A 27,522-nucleotide genomic window follows, 5' to 3' on the forward strand; every position below is an offset into this window, starting at 1 on the left:
ATTAAAAGTATGCTACTGCCATCAGTGAGAGCATGAACGGATTTTGGGGGGGTTTCTGAGGCTACTTTCAAACATTAATCTGCAGAATAAAATTTCTAACAACTTGTAATCTGAGGTCAATTGATCAGTTCTGCAGTAGCGTGAACTGAATTATTGATTGAGAGACCGTACAGCATCTCAGTACTTTCCTTGTTGTTTGTCTCCACCTAGTGACACAACCTTCACAATACAGGAGCCTAAATGCTTTTATTTTTCTGCTTGCAAACAATGGTGCAAACCATTGAGGATAGGAATCCATTAATATGTGATTGAAAAAGACAAGGTAGCCTACAGTACAATAAAGTCCAGTATTTGTGTTATAGACTACTGTAAATGCTTAAAGCCAAAGACAACTAAAGTAAAACCTGCAATGCAGTGGAGTCAAGTCAAACTTTGTTTTTGTTTTAATTGTCTTACAATATTATAATAGAAGAACATCAAGTTACTGTAGGTCATCATTGTTGGATTTATAAATAAGTATTTCCATATTACAAGGACTTTGGTGACTTGAGATAATCTTTTTTTCTTATCAAAAAACTTGAGACAAGGAAACTATAAATGCAGAGAAATAACAAAACTTTTACTTGGAAGATGAAGTATTCTTCCAAGGACATACATTGTACATGTTGCTCTACTTTACGTGTACAAGTTATTAGTAGTGGCTTGTGATTAAGTCATTTTCAAGTACAAGTAGCCTACAAATTTAAGGTACCTGTACTTAACATTAGTGTTTCCATTCTATACTACTTTATACTTCTACTCCACTACATTTCAGAGGGACAAATTACATATTTTACTCCACTGCAATTATTTAACTGATGAAGTTACTTTGCAGACTAAGATGAGTTTATAAAATGTGATTTATTGTTAAAGATTTAACTACCCCAAAGTATAAAAGTGTTAATTAGCTACTCTGGCTACAACAATAATATAATGGTTACACATTATTGCATCAGCAATCCAGTCCACACTGACAAGGGCCATTCTCCTGCATGACTACTTTTACTTTTGATACTTAAATAAATTTTACTGATAATACTTCCTGCCTGCTCTCCATTTGTGTTTCCTACTTTTAGCTTATAGTCTATATAATCCTAGGTTTCATTTTGTTCTATTTATTCTTCATTGTTCTACTTTTTTTGTATTTTGGTTCTTACCTATCTCACTTGTTCTTATGATGTATGTTACGTTCCTTTTAAATTGTGGAATTTCTGCTTTTAAAGGGTCTTAATACTTTTGCCACAACTGCAAATGAAAATTTTGATAACACAAAAGTAGCTTCTAGTAGCCTACTTTATGTTTTATTTAATTAGAAAGACATGTCTCACTCTGTTTGGTACTATGTGTAATACATTTGAACTTTACCGTCTATTGTATAATAAGAGACACATCCTTGTACACTTTGTTGCATATCCTCTTGATGCCGTTACATGGTGCCTCCCTTTCTCCTCCACTTGTCTTCAGTGTACCCGTTCTCTAAACTACACGGCGCACGCTGATTGGCAGAGGTCTAGCGTCGCCACCAGCGGACCAATCAGCGTGGGCCACGGTGAGATTTTTTTCGAGCTACTTTCTCTGGGAGAAGCAGCGGCAGCAGTCAGCGTGTTGCTAACAGAGGAGTCCGTTCAGAGAGCAGCTAAAACCATGAGACCGCTTTTACTTGGTGAGTGACAACAGCAACAGTTTTTCTAATTTCATAAAAATGTCACTTTTGTTTGTGTGTTAATGGTAGGTGTATAGGTGTATTTGACAGCGTTCCCTCTACTGTGGTTAGCTTGAATAACGTTAGCTAAGTAAGGTGCACAGAACAGTGCCAGGCCTGTTATCGTTAATAAACGTCAATTTCACTTGCTGTTACATACTTACGCATATAAACTGTATTACAATAGACTTACGATGTCCTTTCAATGCTTACTTTAGCTGCTCTGACTATTTCATTGAACGCATTTGAGCATGTCACTATTGAGAGTAACGTTAAACCCTTTGTATATCTTCATCTCCTTCAGGAGTGCTGGGCTGCTCTTTGGTCCTGTCTGTCCAAGCCTTTTACTCAGCTAGTGATGATGTTGTTGAGCTCACCCCCTCCAACTTCAACAAGGAGGTGATCCAGAGTGACAGTCTGTGGCTGGTTGAGTTTTACGCTCCCTGGTGAGTCTATAACTTCGGCGGCCATTATTCATTGGCAACAAGTGCCCTCAGATCCACCAAGTAGTGACCATAGTTTCAATACAAGCATGTTACATCGACTGAGTGATATTTGAGTCATCCGTTTCTAATCGCTCCTCCTCACAGAAACATTAACCGTATGATCTGACAGGAATGCGGAGACTTGTATGCAAAGTAGTTCCTCCCAGATTTGCAAATGCATAAATAAGTAATTCAAAGTGAAGGATACAAGAATAGGGATAAAAACACTATTAAATATGTTTTATCATAGTTACAGGTATACCACATGCATAGACACACTCAACACAACAAATTAACAGCCACATTAAATAAAAATACTTAAGTTTCTTCTTAAAGTTGCCAGATTGAATTTGGAGTGACTTGAGGAATCTGCCCGGTCAATTAACTTGAAGCATGTTAGAAATATTTTCAGAGGCCAGACCATTAAGTGCTTTATATACCAGGAGTAAAGTTCATTCTATAGTAAACAAGTAGCCAGGAAATGGACATGGGAAGTCTAAGCCTAAAGGCTATGTACAGTAACTAAAAGGTGTTAAATATTCACAGGATATTAATATTGAGTAATTTGGTACTGTGATTAATTTAAGTGACAAATGCTTGTATTTTTTGAATGTTTGAACTATAGGAATATCTCTTGATGATGAAATTAAAATGTTTCTGCACTTGAATACTGTTTGTTTACTTTCTTTCTAATTTGCAATGCACTTATTTCAAACTTTTGTCACTAAACATCAACATGAATTTGATCAAGTATTCCCCTCCCTGTCCCTGCCCTCTCTTCATCGCAGGTGTGGCCACTGTCAACATCTAACTCCTGATTGGAAGAAGGCGGCCACTGCCCTCAAGGTAAACAAAACGTCTCTCCTCATCTTGCCAGTGTTAGTTCTATCAGGGCAATGATGACAAAATCAAATATCAGAATATTTTAGTGAGTACTGCTATTTCACATATGACAATTGGATTATGATGATTTGCTTGCACTAGATATTTGCAGACATAAGAAACAATTAACTTATTAATCAGGCAGATATAATAGGCTCGTTCGAGATGAACCAGGTCTGCGCAGAATCGATCACCAGTGATTGCCGCCCGTTGCATGCGGGTTAGATTTGTGTCCGACCTGTTCCCGACTTGCTCTGACGTCATGCACACGTGGGCAACGATAATCTCACAAGATCAAGGTGGACGCAGGTTTGAGACGCAGGCAGCGCAGTTGCTTTTCACCGACTGCAAGACCCAGGCAGACCCAGAGCATGCTGGGAAACGCCTGCCTCTCAGCTAATTCAACAGCTGATTGGTTCAGAATTGACTCAAAATGATGACGTTTTGTATAAACTTTTTATTGTTTTTGAATTGGAGGGATTTTAATTGCCATTTGTCTGATTGAAAGGCTTATTCTGTACAGAACACGTTGTGTGCCTGATAGTGACGTTAAGAAATTGGAGACTTAATCTGTTCAGATCACGGATCATCTACGGTCTGTTGTTCATTAACCTCAGCAACAGATCGCATGTAGAGAATTTTGACAGCTACTCTGTCTTAATAAAAACAACTGGAGACTGTGTACAAGCTGATAGATGTGTCTGATAACATTTTATTAAATCGGAATCTGACCTAACAGGACGTGAGTGTTTCTGTGACTTCCTGTTCAGCATGAAGGCTGCTGGAATCGGCTGGAAACTGTCCGACTTTACCGCAGCTTTTTGTCACCGCCCCCTGCTGCTGTGCCTGCTCTCGTCCACTTTACAGGCAAGGCTTAGTTCATCTCGAACGAGCCTATTGACTTAGGAGGTACACTAGAGGCATTCATTGTTCATTTCACTCAGCTAAAACAAGCCAATAAGACATAGGACCATAAAGACAATACTGAAGCTATATCATGATTACAAAGCTCTCAGCTTTGTCCCACCTACAAGTGAGAATAACGCAAACTGAGTCATGAGACGTGGGCAGATATGGGACTGTAGTCAAATATTAGGGAGTCTCGTTTTTATCTGGAACGAATTTAATATTCATTGTTTATTTCATGGAATGTGCTTTTCTGCACATAGTTATCACCTCTAATATTATTTATGTAAACAACATTGTGTTTGTGGACAAATCCTGCATACATAAGTAACTGTTGCACTTGTTCGTTGACACGCTGGCGCCCGGATTTGTAAGACGGCACACAAATGTTCCGTGAAGAAAATGAAAATTTTCAAAGACTTTACACTCCACACTTTTTTTTTTTTCCTCTGAAATCCTCAGGGTATTGTCAAGGTTGGTGCCGTAGATGCAGACCAGCACAAGTCACTGGGTGGCCAGTATGGCGTCAGAGGTTTCCCCACCATCAAGATCTTTGGAGCTAATAAGAACAAGCCAGAGGATTACCAAGGTACAGACAAAACCACTGCAGAAAAAAACCAAATAGTTTCTGTTGCTGAATATGCAGCTTTGTGAATTTGAAATCTTGCTCTACAGTGACAATATCAAGCTCAGCAGGGAAAGCTGTCTTATCAGTTCAGAGAAAACGGGATGTAGGTGTCAGAGAGGCTACACACTTACTCCGATTCTCCACTGGGCGTGTCTGTGCTGTGTTCCGGTTTTGTTCCGTCCTCGCTACGCGCCATTCCACACCCGGAGCGTCTCAGAAGCGGTGCGTCTTGCTGCCCGACTCACAGATTTGATTGTCTCTACAAGTACTTTACAGAACAATTGCGTGTTTATTGACCTTCCACTCTAAGCACTCTTTCAATTAAACTCCCATGCCTTCTCTTTTTCTGGTGTTTTCCTTGGGGGGGGGAATAAAAAAAGATCTGTGATGTCGTACTATGTTTTATAACCTCCAAGATGAATCTCTTGTTGTCCGTGGTGTTATAAAGGAGACGTATACGTTATAGGAGGGGTGTCTTATTTAAATTGGCTGGATAGTCTTGCTGTTTCACTTCCTGCCCGGCTGTGCGAACGGCCCGCGCCTCGTGTGAAAATAGACCTGCCGCCTATCTTTAGCGGATCACAGAGCCGCTTCACCCAGGTTTGACTTGAACGGTTGCGATTGCTCGCGGAGGTCGCGGCGCCTCCGGAACGCAGCGTAGACGCACCCAGTGGAAAATGGGGGTTACACTCCACCCTTTCTCAATGAATCACTGATGTGCTCTCAAGGTCTTTTTGGACACTTTTATTACTGTTGAGTTAGTTAGGGTTATTGTGAGGAAGACTTTGAGGTTCTATGAGTTCTTGGCCGCATTGACTGTCACTGACCTCTGCATCCCCTTCACCCTTCAGGTGGACGCAGTAGCCAAGCCATCGTGGATGGAGCCATGAACTCTTTGCGCACTCTGGTGAAAGAGAGGCTGAGCGGCAAGTCTGGCGGCTCTGGCTACAGCAAACAGGTAGACGCCCGTGCATTGGCTCTTTGTTGCGGTTGTTCAAAATGGTGAAAAATCAAACACGTCAGTGAACGTCAAGTAACCCTCCACTGCCCTCCAGCAGAGCGGTGGCGGCGGCGCTGGCAATAAGGCGGATGTGGTCGAGCTCACTGATGACAACTTTGACAAGATGGTGCTGGAGGGTGATGAGGTGTGGATGGTGGAGTTCTTCGCCCCCTGGTGTGGACACTGCAAAAAGTGAGTTTGGTACCTGACACAGTCCATCCGCAGCTGTGGAAAACCATGAAACCCCCCCTCAGTCGTGCAAGAAAACCAAGATCTCTGTCTGCGATTTCTGCCACCCCAAAACAACAGAGGTTGTTGGAATTTGTTTGTGCTGCTCAAAGCACTGGAAGGTGTTATGACTAAACAACCGTGTTTCTTTCTGAATACAATGTCCCAGTAAATCTGGATAATCCACAGACGGGCCTGAGAACCCTTTTTATTGAGACTATTATTCAGTTGACCGTAATCCCTACTCCAAACTGTTTTGTGTTTAGTTTATTTTCCTAAACCATGTGCAACATTTTCTACATTTGAAGTCAGTATTTCAGAAGCAGAGATTTGTTTGGTAAACAATACACACACATCTAATTTTGACTCGTGAATTCTCTACTGTGGAATTTAATTCCTATATCATACTCTACTACTTCTTTTTTTTTAATTTTTTTTTTTAAACCATCACTCTCTTTGTCAACAGCCTGGAGCCTGAGTGGACAGCTGCAGCCTCAGCTGTCAAGGAGCAGACCAAGGGCAAAGTTCGCCTCGGAGCTGTTGATGCTACCGTACACCAGGCTGTGTCCAGCCGCTACGGGGTGAGTAAGAAGCCATACTAACCGCCGCTGTTCACTGCACACACCACAGCATGAAATTTGGCCACAGCTGCTAAGCTTATCTATTGCACATTTTAACCATTGTTTAAGTTTAACTTAATTTTAATAGCCAAATTAGTTGATTAACATGGTACTTCATTGATCCCTAAGGTGTGTGTGTGCGCGCCCATCCGTCCGTCCCGTTGATTATACCTACATGCTCTTCTTGCTGGCATTGGACATTAAAGTGCTCATATTATGCTTTTTGGCTTTTCCCCTTTCCTTTATTGTGTTATATATATTTTTGTGCAGGTTATAGGTTTACAAAGGGAAAAAGTCCAAATTCCACTCCAAAGGGACTTACCATCTTCCAGAGAAAACACTGTTCACAAACTGCTTCAAACAGCTCTATAGTAGTCCAGCCTTTACTTCCGTGACGAACCTGCATTACTTTGTAACGCAGGTTATAATGCTCGCCTAGCTGCTAGCATGGCACGCCCTCATACTCTGCTTCTGCTTAGCTAGTAGACCTTAGCGAGGTACTGCGCATTCGCGACTACCGAGGTTGAACAGAAGTGTGATTCCTCACTCTGTAGCTAAAACGGAGAGCTCAACACACCGGGTGAAAAGAGGAGCTGCAGCAATGTGCAGTACAATAAAAAATAAATAAAATATGGTGTTTTTTGAAAATTAAAGGTATTATGGAGGATTTTCTTTTTCCGGGTGGATCATCAAGACTATTGGTCCTCCTAGTTGTCAATCATTCTGGTGACATGTTTACGTAAGGCCGTCGTACGTGCTCGTCCCTAGGTAGTTTTCGCTTTCTGCGCATGCGCACTTTCAGGTGTATATGTGTGGTGAGCATAGGTAGTGAGCTACGGTTTCAGCCATTCATTGAAGCTCGCCGTTCTCAGTGTTTTTTCAAAATGTCTGAGGGTCGCAAGAGAAAAAGTGTCTAGGAATTGTATGACAAGAAGAGAAAGGCCTCTGAAGAAAGAAACAAGACCTGAGTGTTTTTGGGAGAATATTTCACATGCTGGCGTGCGCTAAAAGCACAGGTTGGGCTTCCCACTGATGCCTCAGTCGCGAAGTTTCTACTCAACAGGTAAAGTTTGGCATGCTATTTGTCGAAATCCATTTAAAATCACTGCTAGTTAAAGTTGATGTAAGCTGTGATTAGCGATGCTAGCCCTGGCACAAGTCACGCACCGCGCAGACACGGTAAACCTCTCCATTTGTGAAAAAGTGCAAATCTTGTTTGGGAAAGTAGGCTTGTATGAGCCATGCCGACAGCAACTTGTAAACAGTGCACTCTCGTGCACACGTTTAATAGGCGTTCCCTCTCGGGAGCAGGTAGAGTGTTGGGCATGTGCATTTTTTCAGAAAGTGGAGAGGGCGGTTCTTTCTAAAATTCGGGATAATCCTCCACTATACCTTTTTTTTTAAACCGTGTAAACCTATTCCGGTACAACCTCTAAATACACTTATGAACCTGAAAATGGGCATAATATGAGCACTTTAAGCTAAGTTCCCACTACAAGACTTTCCAATTCACCAGTTTGCTGTACTATTCACACTACACAACTTGCTGTCTTGTTTTCACACTACCTGATGCGGGAAGTGACACACGACATGATGTAATACCAAATGCCGGACTGGTCGTAGAGATCCAAAAACTTTAACATTACACTAACATTAAGGAACGATATATGTTGTTTGTGTAGATCCGTGGATTTCCAACCATCAAGGTATTCCGCAAAGGTGAGGAGCCCGAAGACTACCAAGGAGGCCGCTCCCGTGGAGACATCATCGAGAGGGCCTTGGATCTGTTCTCTGACCACGCTGCTGCTCCTGAACTGCTGGAGGTCAGTACACTGCGTATTTGCATCTTACATTCATGTATGAAAGTTAATAGTGCTGTTATTAGACTAAATTCACAAAATTGGGCCAGAAGGGCTTCCAGTAAGCACCTGTTGATGATGCTTTTTGTAATTTTAAAGTCATAAACTACTATTTTATTAAATGTGTATTTATATACTGATTTAAACTTATCAGTTTAAAGGTCCAATGTTTAGGAATTTCTCCCATCTAGCGTTGAGATCATATATCGCAATCAACTCTCTCGCACCACGCAGTTCAAAGTACGTATTACAGCTACGGTAGCCTTCACGCTTTTTTCTGATGACGCCGGTCTCTTGCTCTTTTCATTATCTTATTTTCTGGGTGAAGAAGAAGACTCCTGTTCCTGAAATTTTGGATATTGAATACGTGCGGTCCTCCATATTTCCTTCTTCAAACTTTCCGGGGCCGGGAAGTGACGATACCCTTTAGCAACATTAGCAGCACCTGTGAGTTTATCACGTGACAGCAAAAGGCGGAGCTGTATGTCCCTTACCGGCTAACGTATTTCAAGATGGCGCATGAATATGGAGCATCTACCCCAGCTCATGCAAACGCAAATGTAAAATTTCAAGCCAAAAGGAATACTTGGAATTGATGGTGGTGGTAAATATTCATGAAAAAGGACAAGTTTGTGAACTGGCAACACAGATTTTGATAATGAACAACTAAAAACGTTACACACTGGACCTTTTTTAAATATTAATTAGTTTTGATCATGAGCAGTGACCGCAAACAAAAAGAAATTCAGATTAAATCAACACAAAATTTAAAGAGCTCTCTGATCAACAACACACTTAAACCAAAATTTGAAAAAAATAAATATCTAAAATATAAATATGGATCACAGTTAAACTCTTGTTGACCCTTAACAATATTTGTTTCTATATGAAATGATGTGACTGTACATAAAACGTGTGTGTATTGTAAATGTTTGTCTCTCAGATCCTCAGTGAAGACCTCTTCAAAAAGACCTGTGAGGACAGTCAACTGTGTGTGATAGGCGTCCTGCCACACATCCTGGACACAGGTGAGACCAGACACACCTCTGACTCTGAACATGTTCAATAATTAAATCTAGTAGTAGTAGTAGTGGTAGTGGTGGTAGTGGTGGTGGTGGGACATTTCACACACGTCTTGAATCACTCACCACCCACTGTCTATCTGTATCTCCGCAGGCGCAGCAGGTAGAAATGGCTACCTGGAGGTGATGAAGAAGATGTCGGAGAAGTACAAGAAGAAGATGTGGGGGTAAAGATGAGAGACCAGTCATGATTGTTATACAAATGACAAATTACGACTGGGACTAATAGCCTGCCCTCCCTTTGTTTCCACAGCTGGCTGTGGACTGAGGCTGGAGCTCAGATGGAGCTGGAGGCCTCTCTGGGTATCGGTGGCTTTGGCTACCCTGCCATGGCCGCCATCAACACACGCAAGATGAAATTTGCTCTGCTCAGGGGTTCCTTCAGTGAGACTGGCATTCACGAGTTCCTCAGGTAGGGTTTTTTTCCTCACCATTACAAGAATCAATGTAAAAATATGCTGAATGATGGCGCTCACATGGTTTGTCTTCTCATTTAGGGAGCTTTCTGTGGGCCGTGGCTCAACTGCTACATTGGGAGGTGGCAACATGCCCAAGATTCACACTGTTGAACCCTGGGACGGCAATGATGGACAGGTGAGTGGGAGCTTCCATAGTGGTCTCATGATCAGAGAATTTACTCCTATATGTACAGATGACTGGGTTGAGGCCTTCAACCAAACTGTGTTAAACTGGACAGACACTGTACGTTTTTAATCATTTTTATACATTACGTTAAATCACACTGCACGTTTTACTATACAAAAACCCAGCTCACGTTGTACGGATCAGTCGATTAGGTCTTGAGAACGCCAACGTCTATTCAAACAAGACAACCTCATCCTCAACATTGACAAAAAGAAAAGGGCAGCAGTTGTTAAAAGTGTACAAAGATTGTATATAGATCTGCTGATTTGTCGGGAAGATGTTATTGTCTGCCTGTTCTGCAGCAAAGTTCAGTTTAATTTCTATCACCAAAATTTCTACCATGCCAGAAATATATTCGATCATGCGACGGACAGATCGTTGATCATTCGGGCAATTAATCAGGCGTCCTGACCCGCCTCAAACATGCAACAGCAACAGATCTGGCAGAAATTTGGCCCGGTTGTAAAATTAGTCTGGGGCAACCAATTTGGAGTTAAAATGGGGTTTAATGTGTACTGTGTCTGCCCTACTTAATACAATAAACCTCTACCTGCTCCTTGCTGCCTCTGTACTGCAATCATGCACACAGATGGGTATATCAAACACTTCTATTATGTAATATGGCAGTTGGAGTGCTTCCAAAAATCCAGCTGTTTCTTTTCTCGGAGTGAAAATTTCATCTGTAGATATTGGTCTCAATTTAAGAAAAGTGAAGAGTTTTTATGTCTTAAAGGCAAATAGTCCAGCAAAAATATCTTTCTTAAAAGCTCCACAAATTTGACATTTATCTATAAATAGTTGGAGTGATCATGATTAACTCCCTCTTGGCTAACAGTTTGTCTTTTTATTTTATACTCCTTGTCAACCGCAGCTTCCTGTGGAGGAGGACTACGACCTCAGTGATGTAGACCTGGATGATGACTTTGATAAAGATGAGTTATGATCCAGACTGGCTTGGTTGGATCTGGTCTGGTCCTGTGCGACTCGCCTCCCCTCTCCTGTGGATGAATGGGAGGCCCGGTTGCCCAGTTACTGAAATATTCCAGAAAAGACACATAAGAGACACCTGCAGTTTCTCACATCTATGTCAGTCACACAGGACAGGAGGGAGGGAAGGAGGGAGGGAGGGAGGGAAGGAGGGAGGGAGGCGTGTGTTGTGTCCCTGGAGTGAACTCTGCCTCACATACCTGCTTAACGTTAGAAGCTGCATATTTATACGGCCGCCGTCAGCTGAGTGGAGGAGGGGGGGGGTTCTGAATGTGGCATCTTTAGTTGGTCATTCTCATCATTTTAAACATTGTTCCCCTCTCCCTTCTTCAACATCTCAAGCACCTATTTTAAAATGTGGACTTGTCAAAGTAACACTTCAATGTCCAACTTAATGTGACTCATTACTTTTTTTTTTTTTTTTTTTCCTTTTTTTTTAAAACCAGTAAGTGAGAATCTTGGTGAGTCTGTCCAGGACAAGGGGGTACTGTGGGACTTGTGTAGATTTTTCTTACACGACTTTATTTCAATTGTGTGAAAACAAATTTTTTTGTTACAAAAATAAAAAGGAATAAAAACAACCACAGCCTTCTTATTTACGTAAACTGTTACAATATCGGAAAACGTATATCGCCAAGTGCATGCAATACCAAAGGCATATAGAAGTTGTCCAGAAGAGCCAACTTGTTAAGCTACAGTTGATATCCAGAACAACAATAAGCCACTTTTCAACACAGTTAAATTGAATCAAATTATGAGAAGTGATGTAATTAGTTTCCTCTTAGTGTAACATAATGGGATTTATAATACTACTACTGAGCATATAATCCAGTCAGTATAAATATATGATATGGCACTTTACTAATGGAGAACAGGTAAACCCCATTTCAAAGCAAGAGAGCTTTGGAAAAGCATATACACAAAACCTCAAAGCACATCATAGTCCACAGAAAAGGAGCCACATTGACGAAAGAGAAGTATCCATTAATGTAAACAAGACGAGTGGGTTTTTTTTTTTTTTTTTTTTTAAATGAAAAGATTGTCTGGTCAGTGGGTTGTGATGATGACTGTCCGGAGGATGTGGGTTTGTGATTGTGTTTTGGAGAGTGTGTCTGTTATTGTCTCTGTCCTCAGAACTGACGAGAGGCTCCCTGATCTGACTGCAGCAGTCTGACAATGGACGGGTCGCTCTTGGCACCTTTAATGAACTCCTCCAGAGACAATCTACCTGTGAAGCAGAGACCGAAAAAAAAAGATTTACAGACGCCAGTAGTCGAGCCTGTGATGGAGAGGTGAATCATGCAGCAACCACCCATTAAAATCAACAGAAAAGCTTCTTATGTGCTTACAATATAATCCCTGCTGCCCCCAGATAACCGTGCAGGCAAAGTACACATCTTTTAAATAAGTTACAATGAACTTGAATTAACATTCTATGACTGAATGATTGAGTTATTCATGGCTGTCAAATTAACCAGCAGGTGATGCTGTTGTACTATTTTTATGTAATTCAGAAGGCATTGATTACCAGAATTGATTTGACAAAAAGGGCCAACACTCCAATTTTTGTTTTGTATTAAGTATTTCAATATTACTGATGGCAACACATTATAGTTTGTAAGATTATGAAAATGATGGTACTTCCTTTTAGTAAGTACTTTCTAAGTAATTCATTTAGAACTTCCTTTTAAATATTTTTTATGAATTGGTACTGCAACATAATGCCTCTATAAATAATATTGTAAATTACATTAAAAAGAATCTGAAAATTAAACTATATTAAAATGAAATATTCAAATATCAAAATATTTCAGATTCATATTCATATAAATATTTTATTATGTTGGTTTTGGGGATTCTTGTCTAAATGGAGGAAACTGCATATTCTATGGCAGCAACATATTTAAATGCTGAATGAATGAAAGTACAGTATCTCACAAAAGTGAGTACACCCCTCACATTTTTGTAAATATTTCATTATATCTTTTAATGGGACAACACTGAAGAAATTACACTTTGCTACAATGTAAAGTATTAAGTGTTATTTTGAGGGGACAGCACATTTACACTGTTATACAAGCTGTACGCTTAATACTTTACATTGTAGCAAAGTGTAATTTCTTCAGTGTTGTCCCATTAAAAGATATAATGAAATATTTACTAAAATGTGAGGGGTGTACTCACTTTTGTGAGATACTGTACATTATGTCTGCAAAACCCTGCGAAAGTATTCAAAAAGATGAAATGTAATATTAAAAATGGCTAATAAAATAAAAGTAAACTGCTCTTGAGTAATAGCATTTTAATTACAATATTATTTAGCCTTCACAACAGAATGCATACTTATACTATTTGCAAAAATGTTACTTCTCACTTGAGAGTTTTACCCAGTGTGTCTTACCAACCAATAGTAAGCATTTTAAAATACAATGTGACAAAGCTGGCAGCAAATGTTAGATGGTGGTAACATTCATTTAAATGTTGACTAATCTACCACAAAGATAAAATGCAACAGTACACCATGACTTGTTTCAAATAACTACCACTTCCTGTCACACAGCGTCTGTATAAATTGCATTAGAAAGGAGCTGCAGCCGTAGCCGTAGGCCTGGTCTGTGGTACCACGTGATGTTGTCAAATTTGAGACACACAGTTTGACCTCCAGACTTTCTGAGCATTCTGCTTCAAAACAAACTGAGCTGCCCACTCCCATATGAATATCTCGAAACATCTTACTGAAATGTGACGTGTCAGAACACTATGCTTAAGTACATATCACATGGCGTCGTGACATCGAGGTCGCTGAGCAGGATGAGATTCAAAAGGCTAAGAGGCTGTAAATGATCTTGTGTTCATATTATGTTGTTCTATGACATCCTATTTCTATCTGTCGTCAATCATCTATATTTCCTGTTACTTTCCAAACTGCTCTGTGAAAGGGTAAGTGTATAATGTCATAATTGCATAACTAATATTTCATGATATGTCTATATTTGGGAAAGCTTCCCTATTTAACATTTATAAGCAGTATACAAACATTTAATAAATGGTGTACAGAATTTGTCAGCACTTCTAACTTCTCCTATGAAGACATGTTTTATATTATTGCAACTGTTTTACTATATTGTCTTTCACTATCTGTTTATACACCAGGCTCCACTTGGAATGGGTGCCAACAGGAGGAGTTATAGTTGTTTCTGCTTACAACTACAATTATCCATCTCCATCTTCGTCCGCTTATCCGGTGTCGGGTCGCGGGGGGAGCAGCTCCAGCAGGGGACCCCAAACTTCCCTTTCCCGAGCAACATTAACCAGCTCCGACTGGGGGATCCCGAGGCGTTCCCAGGCCAGGTTGGAGATATAATCCCTCCACCTAGTCCTGGGTCTTCCCCGAGGCCTCCTCCCAGCTGGACGTGCCTGGAACACCTCCCTAGGGGAGGCGCCAGGGGCATCCTCACCAGATGCCCGAACCACCTCAACTGGCTCCTGTTTCGGCCCAAGGAGCAGTGGCTCTACTCGAGCTCCTCACGGATGACTGAGCCTCTCACCCTATCTCTAAGGGAGACGCCAGCCACCCTCCTGAGGAAACCCATTTCGCCGCCTTGCACCCTGGATCTTGTTCTTTCTCGTCGAGACCCAGCCTTCATGACCATAGGTGAGGGTAGGGAACGAAAACTGACCGGTAGATCGAGAGCTTTGCCTTCTGGCTCAGCTCTTTCTTTTAACGGTGCGCATAGATGGAATGTAATACCGCACCCGCTGCGCCGATTCTCCGACCAATCTCCCGCTCCATTGTCCCCTCACTCGCGAACAAAACCCCAAGGTACTTGAACTCCTTCACTTGGGGTAAGGGACTCATTCCCTACCTGGAGAAGGCATTCCATCGGTTTCCTGCTGAGAACCATGGCCTCCGATTTATAGGTGCTGATCCTCATCCCAACCGCTTCACACTCGGCGCGCGAACCCGATCCAGTGAGTGCTGAAGGTCACAGGCCGATGATGCCATCAGGACCACATCATCTGCAAAGAGCAGCGATGAGATCCCCAGCCCACCGAACTGCAACCCCTCCCCACCCCGACTACCTCCGATATCCTGTCCATAAATATTACAAACAGGATTGGTGACAAAGCGCGCCCCGGCGGAAGGCCAACCCTCACCTGAAACGAAGTCCGACTTACGCCGAGAACCCGGACACAGCTCTCACTTTGGTCGTACAGAGATTGGATGGCCCTGAGTAGAGACCCCCTCACCCCATACTCCCGCAGCACCTCCCACAGTATCTCCCGGGGGACCCGGTCATACGCCTTCTCCAAATCCACAAAACACATGTAGACCGGTGCGCATACTCCCAGGCCCCCTCCAGGATCCTTGCGAGTGAAAGAGCGGGTCCGTTGTTCCACGACCAGGACGGAATCCGCATTGTTCCTCCTCAACCTGAGGTTCGACTATCGGCCGAACCCTCCTTTCCAGCACCTTGGAGTAGACTTTACCAGGGAGGCTGAGAAGTGTGATACCCCTGTAATTGGCACACACCCTCTGGTCCCCCTTTTTAAAAAGGGGAACCACCACCCCAGTCTGCCACTCCTTTGGCACTGTTCCAGACTTCCACGCAATGTTGAAGAGACGTGTCAACCAGGACAGCCCCTCCACACCCAGAGCCTTGAGCATTTCTGGACGGATCTCATCAATCCCCGGGCTTTGCCACTGTGGAGTTGTATTGACTACATCAGTGACTTCCGCCCGGAAATAGCACGACAATCCCCGTCATCCTCCAGCTCTGCCTCTAACATAGAGGGCGTATTAGTCGGATTCAGGAGTTCCTCAAAGTGCTCCTTCCCCGGCCCTATTACCTCCTCAGTTGAGGTCAACAGTGTCCCATCCTTACTGTACACAGCTTGGATGGTTCCCCCCCCTCCTGAGGTGGCGAACAGTTTTCCAGAAGCACTTTGGTGCCGAACCGAAAGTCCTTCTCCATGTCTTCTCCAAACTTCTCCCACACCCACTGCTTTGCCTCTTTCACGGCAGAGGCTGCAGCCCTTCGGGCCCTTCGGTACCCTGCAACTGCCTCCGGAGTCCTCTGGGATAACATATCCCGGAAAGACTCCTTCTTCAGTCGGACGGCTTCCCTGACCACCGGTGTCCACCACGGTGTTCGTGGGTTACCGCCCCTTGAGGCACCTAAGACCCTAAGACCACAGCTCCTCGCCGCAGCTTCAGCAATGGAAACTTTGAACATTGTCCACTCTGGTTCAATGCCCCCAGCCTCCACAGGGATGCACGAAAAGCTCCGCACGAGGTGCGCAGCGAAAGTTTCCGTTGGACAGGGGCCCTCCTCAGACGTTCCCAATTTACCCGCACTACACGTTTTGGCTTACCAGGTCTGTCCAGAGTCTTCCCCACCCCTGACCCAACTCACCACCAGATGGTGACCGGTGGTCACGCTCTGCCCCTCTCTTCACCCGAGTGTCCGAAACATACGGGCCTCAGATCAGATGAAACGATTATAAAATCGATCATTGACCTTCGGCCTAGGGTGCTCTGGTACCAGGTACACTTATGAGCATCCCTTGTTCGAACATGGTGTTCGTAAGTAGACAATCCATGACTAGCACAGAAGTCCAACAACAAACAACCACTCTGGTTTTAGATCAGGGAGCCGTTCCTCCCAATCACGCCCTCTCCGGAGTGTCTCCATCATTGCCCACGGGCGTTGGTAAGTCCCCCAGCAGAACAATGGATTCCCCACTGGCGCCCCATGCAGGACTCCACTCAAGGTCTCCAAGAAGGCCGAATACCTCGAACTCCTGTTTGGTGCATATGCACAAACAACAGTCAGAGTTTTTCCCCCACAACCCGCAGGCTAGGGAGGCGACCCTCGGTCCACCGGGGTAAACTCCAACGCAGCGTGCTCAGCCGGGGCTTGTTAGTATCCCACACCCCCGCCGCCGCACACCCTGAGCAACTCCGAGAAGAAAAGAGTCCAACCCCTATCCAGGGAGTACAGTTCCAGAACCGAGACTGTGCGTAGAGGTAAGCCCCACCAGATCTAACCGGTAGCGCTCCACCTCCCGCACCAGTTCCGGCTCCTTCCCCCACAGAGAGGTGACGTTCCACGTCCCCAGAGCCAGCGTCTGCTGCCCGGGTCTGGTCCGTCGAGGCCCCTGACCTTCACTGCCACCCATGTGGCTACAATTATTAAAACCATGCATTACATTCATTATCTAGTGCTTAGGGGTGGGAAAAATAATCGATTCTTAGATGCATCACGATTCTCTCTAGAACGATTCGATTCTCGATTTAGATAAGTTAATAATCGATTACATTTTTTTTTAAATGTGTTGATTTTTATTTAAAAGTTACTGTCTCCAGACATGTACAAATAAGAAAACAGAGTGACTGAAAGAGGACGGGATAATGGACAACAACTTGGAGTTTAGGCAAGTGTGCAGAAAAAAAAACACAAAAATGGCTAATAAGACATACAAAAAATAATTAGGCAAAACACATATAGGCTGTTCATCTACTTCACATCTACTTCACTATCACATTACATCTGACACCTTCATGTTCTGAGAAGCCAATTCTCCACCTTTAAACATGACGGAGCCTCTGACATGGAAGATTACTGGGAGAGAAGGTGACTTTCACAAGCATGTTTAAGGCTTCAGCATGGAATGACTACAAAATAAAAACCTCAGTAGACAAAACATTTCATTAAAACTTGCGTGTGACAAATATATGTCCAAATCTAAACTTTGTCTAGCTGCTTTGTCTAGGAAGTGATTAGCAAACTCTGAGTAGCAAACTCAGATTTATAAGTATATTTTTAAAAATCACGCATGGAAATGTACATAAAAAAATTGTTGCATCAATAATCGGTTTACAATGAAATCGTTAGCCTCTGAATCGGCATCGAATCGAATCGTGAGGTGCCAAGAGATTCCCACCCCTAATAGTGCTTATATTCCTGTTAATGTCCTGTGAGAAGAAGTAAGAAGCCAGTTTTACTCCCACTTGCTTTCACTACTGATAGTGACAGTTGGTTATGACATCTCCTTACAAAAGGCATAAGCACATAAAAATAAATCACCAGTCTTACCATCATTGTCAATGTCCATCTGTCTGAAGATCTTATCTGTCCTTTTCTCTGGTGTTGATTCATCCTCAGGCATCTTCATCACTGATGATACCATCTTGTAAATTGCCTACAAAGGAGGGTGAGAATAATTGTTGTTGTGTGCATATTAATAGTGTCGGTTGTCCGTAGGAAGCTTTTAGGCAGTAAAGATGAAAAATAATGAATGATAATGAATAACTGTTCCCACCTGACATATTTCTTACATCTTTTGTCTGAATGCTTTGACCTGTTTTCTGTTGCTACCTGGTAATGATGGTGCTCTGGCAACTGAAGCTCACCCTGCTGTTACACTCACAGTAAGTCACTCAGAACATGTGTCAGATGTGTCTATTTGTATCTTCTACAACTATACACATTTCAGATCATGTAAAGGTCTGTGATGAGAGAACTAGTTTTGCTGAAAAACAGAAAGCATTCACCAATAACAAAAGCACTGATGCACATATTTTCTTTTTTTTTTCACATTCATTTGTATCCACAAACACAGCGGACTAAGCCAATATTGATATGGCCCTGCAGGCTGCTCAGCTCACCATATTGGAAGAGTAAATATAGCCACAGTGATAAGAAAAACAAAAAAGGGCAGCCTCCATCCGTGATGTGAGGTGAAAAAGTATCTTATGAATTCAGAACCGCAAATGACTACTGGGCCTAAAAACGGTCACTAGTCAGAATACATACAACACACGGAATTAAGGCTAAAACTTAGTTAGTTAAGTGAGTGGATTAATCAGTATTTGGTAAGTCCTCCGTTGCAGTTGCTAAGATGTGAGGATTAGCATTTGCATTTGAATACAGCTACATTTTATGGTCTGCATAAAAAAAAACAGATGCAGTGCTAGAACCTCATTAGGACACATTTACTGTATATCTAAGAAGATGTAGAATAAGGCTGATCCGGACCCAAACTAGGCAAAAGACTGATGTATACATCAATAAAGAAACCCTATTTTGTCATACAGTATGTCCTCACCTGAACTATCTCCAGCATCTCTGCCCGGCTGATGTACCCATTCCCGTCCAGGTCGTACATGCTGAAGGCCCAGCGCAGCTTCTGCTCCAACCCGCCACGAGATGTCACGCTCAGGGCGATGATGAACTCCCTGAAGTCGATGGTGGCATCACCGTTGGTGTCAAACGTGCGGAACACATGCTCGGCAAACTTTGAAGCGTCTCCGTATGGGAAAAAGTTGGCATAGATCTTCTTGAACTCCTCCACAGTCAGGTGGCCGGTGGGACAGTCCTTGAGGAAGCCACGGTACCACTCCTGGAGCTCGTTGTCGCTGAACTCTGTATTTTCTCTCAGGTCGTTCAGGACCTCGGGCCGCAGCTTGCTGTTCTGTTTCCCCATGACACCGCACTCTCAGGCAGGCAGATAGCTGGGCTGGTTTTTCTACCTTCTCCTTCTTTCACTTCTCCACTCGCCCTGTGCTTTTACTCTCCACGTCGCCGGCTGATCGGCTTACTCTGCTCCTGCGGAAGACCGACAACGCTCATTAATATCCTTGTGTGAATATCATAAATTATTCATTGGTTCAATAATTCCTCGCAGCGTGCAGCAGTGTTTTATCATAAAACGTGATGATGATGCTTCTTAGGCAGCCAAGCTGAGGGATACATCTGGACAGTTGAGGTCCAATCACAGGAGAAGAATAGAGAAAGGATTACAACTCATATGTCATGACGTTACAATATGTGTGTGTGTGTGTGTGTGTGTGTGTGTGTGTGTGTGTGTGTGTGTGTGTGTGTGTGTGTGTGTGTGTGTGTGTGTGTGTGTGTGTGTGTGTGTGTGTGTGTGTGTGTGTGTGTGTGTGTGTGTGTGTGTGTGTGTGTGTGTGTGTGTGTGTGTGTGTGTGTGTGTGTGTTGTGGGCTTGGCTGTGTCTCTGTGAATACACTATTAATCCTCTGGCGTGGTGATAATTGATTGACCCTTAACTGCAGGGGGAGGGACAAGTGTCCTTAGGCATTGTAACTCTTAACAAATCCACTTCTACAAAAGGTCAGGCTGATACTGACTGTTGTTCCTGAGAAGGCCAGAGTGACATTTAATCTCAACAATAATCCTCACCTGTATGTGAAAATGAATATCCTAATTGATTTTAAGCAGTTGGACACTGATTAAAGAGAGAAACACAAATGATGGATAAACAAATACCAACGCAAACAAGGACGCTGATGCATTTGACCACCTGGGCCTATTCACCTCTGGTTTCTGTGGTTTGTCTAAATTGGGTTTCCATGGTTATATTCTGCAAAATCTGTTTATTCATGTATTCAGGGGTATTCATGATTGAGGATATGAGGAGGCATAAAAATAACATATCCAGGATAAAGCCAAAACAACATTAGATGGGATACTGTGTTCATGCAACCCACCGATGAAGCAGAGGGAAACATGGGTGAGTTAGTCGGCAACACAGGTACGACGCCTGCACACTAATTTAAAAAATAAATAAAAATAACAGGGAGGTGGGGGCTGAGCGTCTTTTTCTCACATAAAAGGAGAAAATATCGGTTTCATACATTTTGTCAGCATGTAAAATATTTATAAAGACATAATGTCATGATCCTGGGTTTTGTTTAGTAACCTGTTTTATTTTGTAGGGTTATTTCCCATGTCTTGTTTTCTTTTTTGTTTCTTTTGTTTTTCAAATGTGCACTTGTCAAATACATTCAATTTGTCAAAATGTTGGCACAAGAAACAACAGTATTCACAAACAAAGGAAAGAAAGAAAAAAGTACAGGACATTAGTGCAATAACACAGTGCCATGTCTTGTTTGATTTCCTGCCTTGTGTGTTTTCCCGCCTTTGTGATTGTCTGCCCCGCCCTGACTTCTTTCACCTGTTCATCAGCCCTCGTGGCTCCTGTCTCTCGCTACGACCCTCGTTGCCTCGTGTATTTAGTCTGTGCGCTCCCTTTGTCAGTTGGTTGTCATACTATCTATTATGACTAAATATTTTTTCAGATTTCCTGGATTTAATGCCTGCTAACTTGGACTGTAAGTTTATTTGTTTGTCATTAAATTGTTGAAAATCGCCTTGGTACCTCCTCGTCTCTACTGCGTTTGGGTTCTAACCTGCGATTCTTGTAACTGTGACACACAAACGTATGCCAATTTACATAAGGCAATACAATCCTCAATTTCAGTATCAACCATCTAAATTTTTTATTTCATAAAAGAGCAGCCTCTGTATTAAAGAAAGAAAAAGACAAATATCAATGTGGTCAGAATGAAAAAAACTAACAAAAGAAATACATATATATAATTTAAAAAGTAAAAACATATGACAGCTTCTTCTTTTTTGGAAATCAAAAGAAGAAATGTGCCAAAACCTGAGCAAATCTTTTACAACACCAATCTGGTAACGTGTGCGTGGGAGGGACAGAAAAAGAGAAGTGCGAGGGCAGGGAGGAAGAAAGAATGGAAAAAGTATGACACATAGAAAGAAAAACTATATCCAGCTAATACCAGCGGTTCAATTACATAATAATCTTTCTGAATAACACCTCCACTCTACTGTGTTACGTATAATTATTTTATGGGAGAGAAAGATGTATTATCCCCATGTTCTCTCTCTTTCAATCATTGAATCCCATTGCTCCTGTGTTATTGGCACCAGAACAATTTTATCTGGCGTAGAACAAATGAGCGTAGTGTGAATTTGGATGAGGTCTTTTCTAGACGCAGACGCCCTCATTTCTCATAATTGTCACATGGGTGTAATTTCCTGCAATTTTATGAATAGAAGTCGCAGAGTAACATGAGAGGCAGGCAGGTTTGAGGAAAAGCCAGTGACATAAACTCTTAACAATGTCACTCGGGCTTATGGATGGAAAAGAAATCAATGAAACCAGATGCACTACACATTGTCTCTTACCCCAGTGTTCTTATTTAAGCACATTAAATCATAAAATCAGCAATTCAGCAAAGGGCACAGCAATAAAAGGCATAAAGGTTCGATCTGACTAAGATGTAAGCGTCTACAGGCTGTGTGAGGCTTTACTTAGACAGATAGTGGGGATTTGAGCTCAATTCTAACATGTTTGCAAACTAAGGTTAGTACACTTGATAAGTGAAAAGCTTTGACCTGCTGGAGGTGCTAGGGGAAAAGAAAGGGAATCCCCAAAGTCATTAGCATGGCTATGCAAATGGAATTATCTTAAAACGGCGCTAAAGCCTTCTGTTGCATTGTGTGGTGCCTTAACCTACTGTGTAGCAAGCTTGTGAACTACAATAAAAGTGCCGCTCACTTTGAAAATATAATGGCATTGTCTGCTGACAAGGTTTTAACAGGGCTATGGTAAAAATGACACACTGCCCTGTAGGCCGGACTGTAGTCCTTCCGCTCTAACATACAACAGGATGAGGAAGCAGCAGCATCTCCTTAGCTCTGGGTCACATGGACTTTTCCAGGACAGCTCAGTGAGCAGGCTGAGCTGGAGCAGACATAAATATGGGCGTTGCTATTTATTCGCTCAAAGACACAAAACCACATGAAACCCAGAGGATTCCAGGCTGGAAGACTTAAAAGTGCCATGATGTTTCAAGAACCTCGGCTGCTAAATTAAGAGCTTGCTTTTAAAAAGGAGATAGTTGTAATTTAGGGCTAAAACAGCAAAACAGTGTGTACTCTGGTCAAGAGAAAGAAAATACAAACACTCGTAAACATTTTTTACAGACTCTCCTGGCCTCTGAAATATGCTCATGAAAGCCTAAAACTAGATTCCCACAAATAAAATATGGGTTGCAATCAAGGCGTATTCCATATTTTTTTTAACTTCTTAAATTTTTTTTTTAAATAGCACAAATGCCATTACACTGATCAAGCAAATGTCTGTGCTTAAGAATAATTTATAAATGCTGCAACAAGAAAACTATATAAGTTATGGTTAGCGTTGTTACCTGCTGCAGGGACTGTTGCTTGCCCCTACGATGGGCAGTTAGCTGTTGTTCCATTTGTGCCTATAAAATGTGATTCCTAAATGCAGACAGGTCTGCTATTTGAGACGTCACAGAATGTTTTAGATGTTTTCACAGCTGGGAACTGGTCAAGTCATTTTCTAAAGTTGCTTCTTGGTAGAGTGGAAAATGTTTTGAACTGTGGTCAGAAATAACTGCTAGATATTGCTCTGACATCTACATGACCTTCTTTGCAGAGAGAGTCACGCTCTTACTGCCTTGATTGCTAGAGATACAAAATAAGTTTGCAACACTGAACACTGTCTGTGACCGTTGTTTGATACACAGCAGCCCCTCGAGATGGCCATTCCAGATTCAGTGTTTGCAATTCCCCTCGATTACACAGCAACAGTCTCTCTTCTTGTCCCCAACCCCCATAGCTGTTTCTTCTGTGTATGTTCCACTTTTTCCAGTGGGTTCCCTGCCATATGAGACTGGTTCACACAGGCTACAGTGCAGCAAGTATCCCCCACCCCGAAGCTCCGGTGGAGATCTTGTAAACCTCTGACCAGGCCAGTTTCACTGCTGTTTGCCATTCTTAGACCCACTTCATTTCCTGGGCCTGTCACTAACAACAAAGAAAGCCTCCATTCTTTTCCCAGATGCTCATTACTTCTTGTCTTAGCGTACAAAAAATCCCAAAGACGGTTAGAAACGGAGAGATGAAGGGTGTGCGTTTAAATAAATAGTAGTAGCAGTCCATCCATCCATCCATTAAGCATGACACATATCCGATGGAGCTCATTACGCTTCTGATAGTACATCAGTTAGTGAGTGTACGAAACAAAATCAGCTGGTGACAATATTTACAACCAAATGTTAAAACAAAACAATGTTTGGAATTTGTAGTTAATACATAATTTGTAGTTGGAGATATCCCTGGTTCCAGCTTCTAAATTGTGAATATTCACTGGTCGTCTATGATAAAAAATATATATATATTTGGAGTTTGGACTGTTGGTTGGTCAAAACAAGACATTTGAAGACGTCACAGTGTACTTTGGGAAAGACAGAGTATTTCCCATCCTCAACTCTGCATAAACACGACGGAGAAAATATTTTTCATGCTGTCTTTGTTGTGCCTCTTTTGAATGGAATGTAAATCAAACCAACTGATATGGCTCGGTGCACAGAAAGAAAGCAGAGTTACCATTTTAGTGGTGCGTGTAGCCTGCTGTGCAGTGGATGAGCAGAGCAGCACTGCAGCCTGAAGTTCTGTGTACTACTGGTAACTATAAGATTGCATCAGGTGGGTGAAGAATTAGTCCAGTGTAAGAGGAAGAAAAAGAGAAAATTAGCTCTCAAGTTATTCTTGCTTTCAGCGCTGCTTCGTGGCAGTCTCTCTGAACTAGTGTCAAAGAAAATCATGCAGTAGATCAGGATGAAGTCCCCTGACACACCAGTAGTCAAGGCAACAGGATATTAGTGCTAAGGCTTATGAGAGGGAGGTGGTGTAACTATCAATCTGGGGCAAGATATATCGAGACTCAAGAGATACAAGACTTTTTTTTGTTGCATTTCAAATTTCCAATATTTGCTGTTGGTTTCCAAAACCAAAAAAAAAAAATCAAATCAATACAGCATTTCTTTCTTATTCAGTTAGGGCCCTCCACAATGATTTTTGCATCATATTAATTGCTCAAAGGTTCACTACTGCAAAACCATTATGTTTATTTTTTATATTAGCAGCAAGGTTGTAAGATTGTTAGTTTTTTCGACTGGTGAGTGGGCTCATTTATTTTCCGATAAACTCTCATATTTTGACTTTGGTCTTGTTATTAAAAAGTGTGAGATAAAATAGAAGCAGCAACAGTATAGTTGTTGAAATTAGAGGGCTGGCAAGCATAAATATGGCAAGACAAAGTTTTTAGGGATTAGGTAGTGCCTGAGTGGGCAAAGAAGCTTGACACGTCATTTTCATCAATATTATTACCTTTTTACCTAGTCTTCACACCATATAGTTTTCTTAGTGCTAGGCAATAACTCAATATTATCATTTATAGACTTTCAGAATAATCCTGTAGTGATTATATGAACTTATTATATCATCGTTCTACACATATCTGTTGTGATCAAAAATGAAAATAATTTAGTTAGTTGAAAATCTCATTGAGCTCAAGATATCTTTTGCAGGAGAACAAATACACATATACATATACACATCATATCACAACAAGACAAATTAATTAAAAAGAAACAATTATAGCACACACACACACAGCTACACTATTAGTTATTATTATATTAACAAGTTATAAAAGTAGTTGTTTTAAACACAAGATTTGCTCCAACAGTGGAACACAGATCATTGCTATGTGTTTATGTTATGTGGTTGTGTATACATTTGCCATATTGTGATATATAGTCTTATTGATAGAGGAACATGTCCTCATAAATATTGTGATAATGATTTCAAACATATTGCTCAGCCCTACTTTGTCTTCAACTAAATAAAGCCTATACTGTACATGGATAGGCTATTTGTTTACAGTGAAGCTACTTGCAAAACTTGCATTGATTAAAAATTTACTTTTGAGTCTGGATAATACTTTAAAACTGCATTAATATATTCTGAAATGTAGGTGAGATGTAGGCTAGTCTTGTATGGGTGTAGCCCATAGACTGTGTAGCCCTTTTTTTACACCCTCGCCTCTTCTGTATTGGAGGAATTGTAAAGCAGACCAGGATGGACACTGAAGCAGACTGGACACTACAGTAGCTTTAACCAATATTTTTTTGTTTTTTAATAAAGACATGTAAACTTACCTATTTTAGGAGTAATAACGGTTTATGAGTCTTCCGGTTGAAGAGCCCACTCCGGTTAAGCCCACTTTCCCACTTCACGTCACCAACAGACCAACTTAACCGTTAAGTTGCAGTAGCCGAACCTAACACCTCCTCCTACTGATAAAAACTCTGTAAAATCCAACACGAGAACAATTTAAGATGCTCGCGTGAATTTTACGACCCTTTGACACTTTCAGAGAGAAAAAAGACATTAAGTTTGACAGGAATAGTCTTAATGTTGTTGTTTTTTTACAGATAGGTTCTTATTCAGTCGGTCCTTCCTCTAGAGTCTAGTTCCTGGTGTAGCGGCTTCATCATTTAGTGGAAGATGTGGCACAGAGCTCGGTTTTCATCAGAATTGCCCAATTTACAACTAAAGGGTTTTCTTTTCTCTTTGAAGGCGATTCAATTAACTTGGTCTGAATGATAGAGAAGTCAGCACAGTTTCTACTTATAAAGGTTGAAAATAAAGGTCAAAAGTAAATGTACTCGTTATTCAAAATATATTTTATAACGATTTGCCGACTTGTTGTACTTAAAACCCCCTCTGCACACTGAATGGATCCGTCCACACTCACTGCTTCCATCGTAGAAACAGTCGCAGCAGCAGCGTCCTGTGGAAAATTATCACTGGAGACTATTATTAGCACAGTATCTAAAATAAACGATTCCCATTTGAGGGAAAATCTTGTTATAAGGAGAAGAACTCTGGCACCAAACATACATATAACCAGAACGCCATTAAAAAACTGTAATTCTATACAATTTAGTTAAAGCATTCAACAAGCTACAGTAGGCTATATGACGTCCTACAGGCTAATCAAGGATTTTACTATTATTAAGTAGCCTAACCCTCCAAAGAAATATACAGAAAGTGTAGCATAAGTGTTCATCTCATCCCTACTTGGTGGACATTTTTTTTCAATTACAACCTAAAAACCCCAGCATAATCATGTGCTCTGACAAATACAAAATTAATGTATTTAATCAATTAATCAATCAATCGATTGTTTTTGTCACATTAAATCGTATGAGGTACGAGTAAAAAGGAGCTCCTATCAGCTCCTTCAACTTGTGCAAGATTCATCATAAAATAAATCATAAATTGTTCACGGGACTGACAGGAAGGCAGCCGGACAGATCCACACCTCCTTCAGGTCCCTCTAATGTTGTGATACAAGCTGCACTAGAAAGTAGTGGTATTACATAATGTCTATATTACATAATATTAAAGTTATAACCAAATTGTATCTTTCCCCAGTATGACTTCTCTCTCAGCTTCTCAGAAGATGTACTCATTCATCAGTATGACTGCAACCTCTCTTTGTGAAGGCTAAAGTGACATTGCAGTCAAGGCGGTGTGTATGTCAGCATTTCAGTAAGTGGATAAATAATTAACTGTGTGTGTGTGTGTGTGTGTGTGTGTGTGTGTGTGTGTGTGTGTGTGTGTGTGTGTGTGTGTGTGTGTGTGTGTGTGTGTGTGTGTGTGTGTGTGGGTGTGTGGCTTCCTGAAGCCTGACACCTGTTTCTATAAGCACATGGAGTGTTTATCTCTACCTAAGAGTGAGTA

General features: G+C 41.7%; 2 protein-coding genes across 3 annotated transcripts; one reads left to right on the forward strand and one right to left on the reverse strand.

Moving 5' to 3' along the window:
* The first annotated feature begins 1,565 nt into the window (after nt 1-1,565).
* On the forward strand, nt 1,566-11,644 carry pdia6 (protein disulfide isomerase family A, member 6). 2 transcript variants are annotated; one of them, XM_039782335.1, is made up of 13 exons: nt 1,566-1,702; nt 2,046-2,187; nt 3,015-3,072; nt 4,477-4,603; nt 5,494-5,600; nt 5,698-5,834; nt 6,337-6,451; nt 8,173-8,313; nt 9,293-9,377; nt 9,526-9,598; nt 9,685-9,843; nt 9,929-10,025; nt 10,948-11,644. In XM_039782335.1, the coding sequence occupies exons 1-13, from the start codon at nt 1,684-1,686 to the stop codon at nt 11,017-11,019; spliced, it is 1,332 nt and encodes a 443-aa protein (XP_039638269.1). In that variant the 5' UTR covers nt 1,566-1,683; the 3' UTR covers nt 11,020-11,644. The 2 variants fall into 2 exon arrangements, with proteins under 2 accessions (XP_039638269.1, XP_039638270.1); XM_039782336.1 differs by having other exon boundaries at nt 5,701-5,834.
* hpcal1 (hippocalcin-like 1) lies at nt 11,467-26,282 on the reverse strand. The gene is made up of 4 exons (XM_039782337.1): nt 25,932-26,282; nt 19,176-19,675; nt 18,164-18,269; nt 11,467-12,291 (listed from the first exon to the last, which is right to left on the reverse strand). Exons 2-4 carry the CDS (start codon nt 19,551-19,553, stop codon nt 12,194-12,196), a joined length of 582 nt encoding a protein of 193 aa, XP_039638271.1. The 5' UTR covers nt 19,554-19,675; nt 25,932-26,282; the 3' UTR covers nt 11,467-12,193.
* Between the last annotated feature and the right edge of the window lie 1,240 nt (nt 26,283-27,522).

This window comes from Perca fluviatilis, chromosome 18, assembly GCF_010015445.1.
Source record: "Perca fluviatilis chromosome 18, GENO_Pfluv_1.0, whole genome shotgun sequence".
Taxonomy (NCBI): domain Eukaryota; kingdom Metazoa; phylum Chordata; class Actinopteri; order Perciformes; family Percidae; genus Perca; species Perca fluviatilis.